The sequence below is a fragment of the Populus euphratica genome, unplaced genomic scaffold, assembly GCF_000495115.2.
Source record: "Populus euphratica unplaced genomic scaffold, PopEup_1.0 scaffold31.1, whole genome shotgun sequence".
In the NCBI taxonomy this organism is placed as follows: Eukaryota; Viridiplantae; Streptophyta; class Magnoliopsida; order Malpighiales; family Salicaceae; genus Populus; species Populus euphratica.
Window position 1 is genome coordinate 2,055,240 of NW_011499850.1, and position 9,591 is coordinate 2,064,830.

The window sequence follows — 9,591 nt, forward strand, 5'->3', positions numbered from 1 at the left end:
TAAAAAAATATTGTTTTAATAAAAATAGTTAACTAGAATTGATTATGGATAATCTATTAACACATAAGTTAGCCCAATAACCTGATTTTTTTCCCCGGGTTAATCCCCGGATCTAAAAATATGTTTCAAAATTGGCAGCATGCATTCCTCTGCCATATCTTGCTGTATTTGAAGCAGAAAACAAGGCTAAAAAGTACACACAATACCCAAGATAAATTTATTGTGTAAGGGGTTTTTGAGGGTTTTTTTTTTTTTTCAATCCATGGAGGACACCAGACAAATGATAACCCGTGCTCAAAACTGAAACCCCACATAATAAAAAATAAAATAAAATAAAATAAAATACATTAATTAGATAAAGGCAATGGAAGACAGAGAATTCAATTTGTAATCGAAAGCCAATAATTAATTTGGACCCATTAGATTTAAAAAAGAGAAAATAGCAAAAAACAAAACAGTTCTTGAACCTCGACACCATCATGGTTTCTGATGACATGTGCTTGGCAGTGCTGTGAAAGTTTTTTTTAAAATGTTTTTTTTATTTATTATAAAAATATATTAAATGCATTAAAACAATTAGAAAACATTAAATAATATTAATTTGATATTTTTTAAAAATTAAATATATTTTTAAGATCCAATTCTAAATAAAAAAAAAAAAAATGGCATGCTGCGTACTACTTGCCGTTTGTATGCTCTCAAATCTTCTTCAATTTGGTGTCAGCTGTCTTAGTTCGGGATCAAATTTGTTAATTAGTGGCAATCAAGTCTAATCAATTAAGATTGGACGGCTATCGAGGCTTGTCATTTGCTCCATGATAATTTTTATTTTTTATTTTTGAGAAGTTCATTACTCGCTGTAAAATAGGATTGATTATTTTTATCGTTCATGCTATAGCAAGAACAGTTTATTTGTAAAATAAGAGGATCGTGTATACTTTATACATTATTTTTCCATGTTATATATATATATACACACTTAATGCTGTATTTCTTGTTGAAGGAATGAGAAAATATGATATTGTTCTTAATGGATAAGGATCACTTTCACTTAATCAAAAAATTGTTAAAAAAACTGGAGGAGTCGGCTATGAAAAAGTATAAAGGGTGAGAATGAATGAAATAGTTTTTGTTCAGCTTTTTTAGGTGTTATATAACAAAAAAACATGATTATAAATGCATTATTGCATGTAAAAATCTTATTTAATTGGCCAAAATAGAATGCATCATAAGCGATTTGATAATAATAATGATAACCAAATGCGAATGATAAATCTAATTGTTTTTGCAGTGTAAAAATATTTAAAAAATAAAAAAGTTACTTTTAGATTATTTTTTATGCATTACTGTTAAAAGTAAATTTTAAAAAATAAAAAATAATCATTTTTAATTAGTTGCTACATTTTTAAGCATGCATGCACGCACAATGTATTAAATATAAGATATATATATTTCATTAAATGAGTTAAAATCTCTCAATATTTACAGTAGAAAAATCACATGAATCACTACAAAACTCAAATTATTAAACGTTATCGAATTGTTTATAACCTAAGGAGGGCAAAATTATGAAATGAGAACATATATTCTTTGCATGACAAGGCACCTAATTAATCTGATCCAGTTTTTTTTTTTTGTTAAATAAATTTATTTAAAAATAAAATTAAACTAAACAAGTAAAATCTCTATCATGAACCCTGAAAGCACTACATTAAAACCCATATATGAGATTGAAGTATAAAAATATATTTATATTTATAAAATAACAGTTTCAGATGATGAAAATATGCGAACCCTTGCACGATTAATTTAAATCATACAAAAACTTGATTCAAACAGATTGAATGACATCAAATAAAATTATCATCTCAGCTTTTTTATGGGTCTCTCTTTCTCAACCAACAATCAATCCTTCTCAAGGAAATACTAACTTGAATAATTCTATACACACACACACACACACACACGTTTATCTTTCATACTTTAAAAAATTATAATTTATATTATAATCTTTGTTGCCACTTAACAATTTATATCTTAAATTACACTATAGTTGAGTCTATAATATAAAATATAATTTTTCAAATATAAAGAATAAATATAAAAATAACTAAATTATAAAATGGCAGAGATAATTTTATATATATATAAAACAGAAGGGTAACCTGCATGCATACCTAAACTTCTGAGAAGCCTATGACTGTTCGTTGAAGCTCTTTTTCTCAAAAACTCAAAACTCTTAACACACAAATCATTCACGTCTCTCTCTCTGTCTCAAATTATACTAAATAGATTCAGTCTTTCTCCTTGGAAATAAAACTAGCACTGAAATGATGGAAGACCCGTCATCAAAAGAAGAGATTACACGAGTCCTTAAAGTCCTAGAAGCTCTTAAACAAGCTTCCCATGAGTTACAAACACTCCCGAGCACCAACTTGACCGAGTCCAGCTCACCTGCCATTAAAGCTTTGTTAGAGCTCGAGACTGAGTCAGATACAATTCTCTCAAAAGACCCATATCTTTCTGCTCTCTCTCAACACCTTACTAAGCTCAAATCCCTTGTTGACACTCTACAGAAATGTTGTGATCATGGCCTTAGAAGTTTTTTGACTCGCAGAGTGTTGATTCAGTCTATCTCCCGAGTTGCTGGGTCCATCGAGTCGGAGATTCAAGCTTGGATTGATCGTGAAAGTATAGAGAGTTTGATAAAAGGTTTGAACAAGCCGTTGCAAACTGAGGAAGATGATTTGGTGAGTTTGTTGAGTCAGTTTGAGGACCGAGTTTCACAAGGGTTTAACCGTGAGTTACAAGACTTGGTGCTTAGATCAAAGATTTTTTGTTTACTTGAAAGAGTTTTATGCGATACCAATTGCTCAAAAAAGGTAAGAGAACAGTGTGCTTTTGTTATTTCAGCTTTGATTAGATTTAACAAGGATGTTTTTGCTGGTCAAGTGTTAATGGGTCCTTTGATTCATGCTCTTGTCTCAATGGCTTCTTGGGAATCGATCAAAGTACTCTGTTCATTAATCAAGTCAATAAAATCACCACTCGTTGACGAGATCGAGTCTAATGGTGAAATCCCAAAGATCATTAGTTTCTTGGACTACAAAGACTTGCATTGGAGAGTTGTAGCAATGGATTGCATTCTTGAAATTGGCTATTTCGGCCGAAAAGAGGCCATTGAAGCCATGCTTAGAGAAGGGTTGATAAAGAAGCTAGTGGAGTTGCAAAGATCAGAACTTGGTGAGGATTTGATTGATATGGGAATGTTTGATGATGAGAAAGAGAGAGGTAAAGGAGAGAAGAAGTTTTCAGAGAGTCATCCATTTGCAAGTTGTGTGGCAAGATTTGCAGTTCAGTTAGAGGTGGGAGAGGGGTTAAGGCAAAGAGAGAAGAGGGCATTTAAGCAAGAGATATTGAAGAGAGTAAGGGAAGCTTGTGTTTCTGATGCTGAGGCCGCTACTGTTATAGCTGAAGTTCTTTGGGGTTCTTCACCTTGAAATTGTGTAATAATCAAATTTGGACTCGCAAGAAATTGGAAAGGTAATTAATTTTGACATGGTTTGGTGATTTGTTAGAAATTATTTTGTTTGTAATCATACCTCGTGTCCATCTATGTATTCATCAATGGTGTAAAGAAATTGTTGAATAAATTGGAATGTTGGATTTCATGAATTGGGAGTCAAATCGCCTTTTTCGTCTCCCCATTTCTGATGGTGAAGAAATTTCATTGATCAAACTAGTATTTGTTTCAAATATTTTCCTATTTTCTCTTTCCATTTGTGTGTGTTAATTTACTTTTTTGATAAATGATACTGTAAAGATGTCAGGAATCTGTGGGGATTTTGGAACAAGGACCTTCTTTTTCTACTGTTTGGGAAATCATGCGGATGAATGTATACTTTAACCTTAAGCTTTTATGCTTTGGAAGCTCAAGATTTGGAGGTGGCATCCTTCCGTGGCATATGCTGTTGGGCTTGAAGATTCTAATTTGTGTGCTTTCATGGTCAACACACCGAGACATTGATAGAACTGACTATTTCGTGCGGTAACAGCGAGGACAAAAGGAGCAGAAACGTATTTTAATGAAAAGATAAGATAAAAATATAAAATAAATATTTTTAAAAAATAAGTTTGAAATAAATTTCTATCATTTTAAAATAAAAAAATATAATACAGCAGGTAATTTTAGTCGTGTTATTCTTTTCTTCCCAATAAAACAGGAATTTACTGATAAATTAACAGGCTAAACAACTGATGGAGTTCAGAAAGTTGAACATCTGTTTACATGCTGAGCTAGATTCTTTGATGCTTATATTGTCAACTACAGACGTTGATAGTTGCAAAATCCAACCTATAAAGGCATACACTAAAGTGCCAGACCCCATGAATATCATCTTCGTATCTTGGCCAGACTATGCCCAAAAGCTGCAGTCGTTAGCATTTGGAGTTCGGACTAGACCACCTTTCCTTGGATGCATAAAAGCAGAGAACTGTCCACTACCATCTTATAGAACTCATGGTCATCATGGTTACAAAGTAATCACAGGATCTATGATTGTTGTTAGTATCTACTGTCTGCTCTATTTGATGGTAGCCACTAGCCACCACATTCTCTACGAATTTGCAAAAGCAAAGGACAATCTTTTCCAGTATTCATGGTTGGTGGGGTTCGTAAGCTTGTCTGAAATTATTCATTTAAGGGTGTTAGATAATCTCAACGAGTTGCAGAATGATCCCTGGCTATTTTTAAGAGCTTCTGCCCATCTTCTTAGCTGGTTTGCTGACTGCTGATAGATATGCTTTGTACTTACGGTTTTTAAGGACCCCCGAATGCTAGTCATCACGATGACAGTTTAGGAAGTCAGAACTGTAAGCCCAAGGAAAGAACGCAAGGGAAACCACCTTGACATTTAGGTAGTCAGAACTGTGAGCCTAAGGAAAGAACGCAAGGGGAAACCACCTTGACATGCAGCCTAACTGGCAGCCAAAGGTGGCATGAATCCAACAGAGACTATTGCAGTTCAATACTTCGTAACGTTTGGATTGGTGGACAGGGAAAATTGACATGGATCCCCTCACCAACTACAGATTGGACACAACTAAAGAAGATACTTGTGTCCGTCTCTCTTTGTCAAGGATAAATATTGACACACGGAACAACTTCAAAGGGCGTGGTCAGTTTCTGGAGGACCAAGTTTTATATCATTGTTGAAATTTGCATTTCTTTCTGGGAGAGGAGTTTAGGCAGTCAACTGTGCAATCGTTGCATTTTAATTTTAATTGGGCAACATGATTAGGTTAACACTAAACATAGTTCAATAACAACAATTCCAAGACACTCTCAGAAAGTAGGACCATCAAAAGGGATTTTGTTTACCTGTTCTAAGCGGATTCCCTGGATCAAAGGGTACATAATTTTCTATTTCCTGTACAAATATAACAAACAATTTACTACTTACAAAGCTCTCAGCCCCCGGCTGGAGGACCAGTTGTATATTCAAGTAACATGGAAACAATATATCACTATCTAGCCGCATTGAAAGACTCATCAAAAAATTGTGGGGCAGAAAAAAAAAAATGAACAGCCTCTGCAAAACTTAGCTCTTCACTCTACTTCATGTGGAAGGACGATTTGCATCCTAGTTAAGTAAATAAACAGCCTTTTGGCAATGGTTCCATAGCCGAACAAAGAAAATCAAGGTATGAAGTGGACAACAGAGACTCATCCCATCTTCAATATTTCCCTGCTTTTGTTTTCAGTCACTTTCTTACGCAAAATGGCCTTGAAAATTGAGAAAACAGCAACGAGAGCAATTTCAATGTGCAATGAGCTGCTAATCTTTATATTAACTTGCCCCATGTTCTGGCTATTCAGATTGGCATAACCAGCCATTCTCATGCCTCGGATTGGTCTAAACTCAGACTGAAAACCTCCACCCAACACCATCTCATTCTTAAAGGAGAGAGCTGACATTGACAGACTGATTCTATCATCCCTCACAGGGTAGTCTCCCCCTTTTAACGTGGCCTCGAAACTCCCACCATATGCCACTTGTTCAGGGCCCCTCATTTGGCCAGCATTCACTACAACTTTGAGTTGCTTCCCAACCAAGATGGTATCTTCAAGCTTGGCACCAACATAGTACTTGTTATCATAGGATGTCAAGGAAACTCCACATTCAGTAACATTTTGCTTCAGATTCCTCAGCTTTGTGTTGCTATGAACTGTACAGATCATACCTTTGCCAGACGAAGTCTGAACATCAAGGGCTGCAGAATAAGTTTGGCCCCTGGGATCTACATAAGCTGCAGAGCACTCAGAATGAACACTGAAATCCTGCTTGTCTTTGCTTATCTGTCCTGTGATTGAGGCATATACATTCCTTCTTATTTCTATAGCTGTCTCCAAGTTTACACCATCAAAGCCCACATCGTGGTCCCATCCGTGAGGATCAAGAACAGGTCTCACAAGCCACTGGTCACTTGTGACTAGGCAGCGATACTTGTGTATGGTGCAATCTGAGTCAAAACTTGGAGGGACTGCCATATCAGGTAACAAAACAGCCTCAGGAGAGGCTTGCTGGTGATCAGAATTATCCCCCACTCCAGAATCTTCCTCTATGGAAAGCCTCCTCTCCCTCCGCCTCTGAGACTCTTCTTTTAATTGTTTTTTCAAATATAGTGTTTCCCGGTAATCCAGCTCATCAAGGTAGTCTTTTTTCTGGGATTTAGTCAACTTTTCAAACTGTGATTTTGTCAGGATTCGGATTGGAGGTAGTTGATTGTAGTCATCTTCCTCCTCTGCATCTGAAAGTAAAATCTCATCAGCATCCTGTTCTACTCCACTTGAGTCTGTTGTAGAGCGATGCTTTAGAAGAGACGAGAGAAGATGGGGCAGAGAAGGCACCCGGGGGGTAATCAATGGCCCCAATTCAATGCTACCTTCAAAATCCAAGAGGGTATTAGCATCGCCAAGAACTTTGGTGCATATGCATAATAATAAGAAATGAGATTTCCAAACTTGTCCATTGGGAAGAACACTTTCCCCCACGAAGTTCTTTTTACAGTGTGGATCGTTCTCCACTAAAACTACCGGGTTTTCAAGTCTTGAGTCGGATACTGCTTGATTTATATAATGTTGCATCAAATCTGCACATTGGGTCACATATGATTCATAGGTAATAGGAAATCCACTAGGTCCTTCAGGAGATGCAGAACCGTGAGTCATGACAAGCATGGTATTGAACCAAAAGGCATTGCCAAAGACGTCAGTCATAAGCTTCAGAAGGGGGAAGTCACAGTAACCCATGTTGATGAGGTCCAGGCGTTCAAAGAATAGAACAATGTCTGGTGGTGATTTCCTAATGAATCTCCTAACAGAAAGCATAATCTTCCTGTTTCTTCTCAAATTACTTGTGGATGAAGGTAAAAAACCAGGGGTGTCAATAAATGTTACTTTGACCCCATTGATAGACCCCACAACCTCTTTGATGTGAATAGTGGCTGGTCGAAATGCATCAGTCAGTGCCTTTGTTTGATCAAATACAGAATTTATAGTTGCACTCTTTCCAACACCTGTTTTACCCAACACGAGTATTCTAAGAGAGGAGTTCAATTCAGGTATTCCAGATGCCTCTTGTTCTGCTGCTACAGCTCTAGCTCTATCAACTTTAACTCTTATTAAATTCATTTCCTCTGCTCGTATTGAAGCTGCTAGCTGCAATCTATGTAAAACCTTTGCCACCAGAAGATTGTCATGTGACTGCCCAAACCTTAGAAGAAGGCGGAAGAAGTTGATTTGGAGATCCTCAATCTTGGTCAATGGATCAGCTTTCTTTACCTCAACCCCATGAATAGATTGGCAAGAATCTTCAGCCATTTGCTGCATGGATTGAGGAGACCCGGTTTCTTGATTGCAGCTAGAAGAGCATGAAGTGTCAGAAGTTGGTGATGAAGACTCTGACCGGGCCATGTGAGCTACAAATAATGACAAACAAATAAACTCTTGCAGAAAGAAAAATAAACATAAAAGTTAAAGTCCGATGGTAAACATAAAACAATTTCAAACTAGATGGAATCTCAGATCACAACATTAAAACAATTTCTTTTGCCTTGTCAACATACAAAATATATGATATGAAAATTATTGTCCCTACTTCAGTTAGAAGATGCCATGCTCAGAAGCACAAACAAGTAAAAATCCACACAAATGTTTTCAAACTGGTATGGAGCAAGAAAGCTTATTACTTAGCACTAAATTACTACAGTAACTAAAACCAGATGCTCCAGATGATTTAACACCAACACTGAATCAACTACTGCAATGGCAGCGAACTCACGATCCTTTTATGCAGATACCCAAACCAAGCCAAATATCATTCAAAACCATAGAATCTGAACCCAAGAACCAAAAGTTAGTTGCTTTGATTAGTAGAGCTATAAACAACTCCCTCCTCGAACCCTAAAACAAGAGACGGGGCCAAACTAACACCTCGGGCAATTCTCATTTCCGCAAGGAAATTCATATCACCGGATTCCCTAAAATAATTAACAATAATATCTAATATCACAAAGCAATCCTCTCATTTCAAAAAGAACACTCATAGTTTACTGATTGAAAAAACCATTTCTCCATTAAGCCAAGGATCCTTATAAGAAAAGTAATTATCGAACTGAATGTCGACTGAAACCCATAATATAAACACAGACAAAACTGTGACCAGTAAAACAACAAATTCCATAGCAAGAGTAGCTAAGGAGCAACAATAAGCACCTGGGTCATCAGAATCTTCATTAACAGGCTCCTCGCTTAAGAAACTGCCACTGCCTGACAAAGGTCTAGTTGAAGCCAAAGACTTAGATAATAGCTGACCAAAAACCCAATCTCTAACACCCTTCATTCTACCTGCAAGAACTCAAAAGGATGCCATCTTCACAATTTCAACTATTAAACAAGAAAACTAAATGATCTGAAATAACTTGGAGATTTACCCAAATCAACCAAAGTGATAAATGATAGTTCTTGAACCCCAATACAAGACTGAAAGGAAAGGGAAAAGAGAGCCCAGTAAAAATCAGACAACTGGGTTTTGAAATTATAGGTCTGAATCAAAAACCCAATTGGAATAAGTTAGTTAAGGAGTGTTTTTCTTGGATTTGTTGATGACGAGAAGGTGGGAAGGAGAATTGAGAGGCTGAGATAGGGAGGGAGATTATAGATAAGACAGGGATTGATGATACATACGACACAGACACAAACAAGGACTTGATTTTTCTTGTTTGTGATTTTGTAAATTAAGAAAAAAAAGAAAAGAAAACAAGAAATTATTATTCGAAATGTGAGAAAAACGTTGGCGTATTTTTGTGATAATCGTGATATTCGATTTTGAGGTTTGATTAAAAAAATTGGATTATTAGGTTATTGAGTAATTATGTTAACACAAGTTAATTATTTTTTCGTTCAAATAATTATTGAAATTAAATTTATTAGGTTTAATAAAATCAACAAAATTACAAGTAAATTAAATATAGAGATGAATGTTTCTTTTTTAAATGAAATCTTAAACCTAGTCAGGTTTTAAATCAAGG

The 9,591-nt window shown here is 35.8% G+C and overlaps 1 protein-coding gene across 1 annotated transcript; it reads right to left on the bottom strand.

The window, feature by feature from the left end:
- Positions 1–5,352: 5,352 nt before the first annotated feature.
- On the bottom strand, positions 5,353–9,273 carry LOC105121071 (translocase of chloroplast 90, chloroplastic-like). Its single transcript, XM_011019565.1, has 3 exons — positions 8,995–9,273; positions 8,777–8,908; positions 5,353–7,980 (listed from the first exon to the last, which is right to left on the bottom strand). Exons 2-3 carry the CDS (start codon positions 8,901–8,903, stop codon positions 5,726–5,728), a joined length of 2,382 nt encoding a protein of 793 aa, XP_011017867.1. The 5' UTR covers positions 8,904–8,908; positions 8,995–9,273; the 3' UTR covers positions 5,353–5,725.
- Between the last annotated feature and the right edge of the window lie 318 nt (positions 9,274–9,591).

What these genes read in the sequence shown, in the direction of transcription:
- LOC105121071 (XM_011019565.1), bottom strand. Translation starts at nt 8,903, where the DNA reads ATGAAGGGTGTTAGAGATTGGGTTTTTGGTCAGCTATTATCTAAGTCT. An exon ending in TGAAGATTCTGATGACCCAG is followed by an intron (nt 7,981 to 8,776) that starts GTGCTTATTGTT and finishes CATTATTTGTAG; the next exon opens with CTCACATGGCCCGGTCAGAG.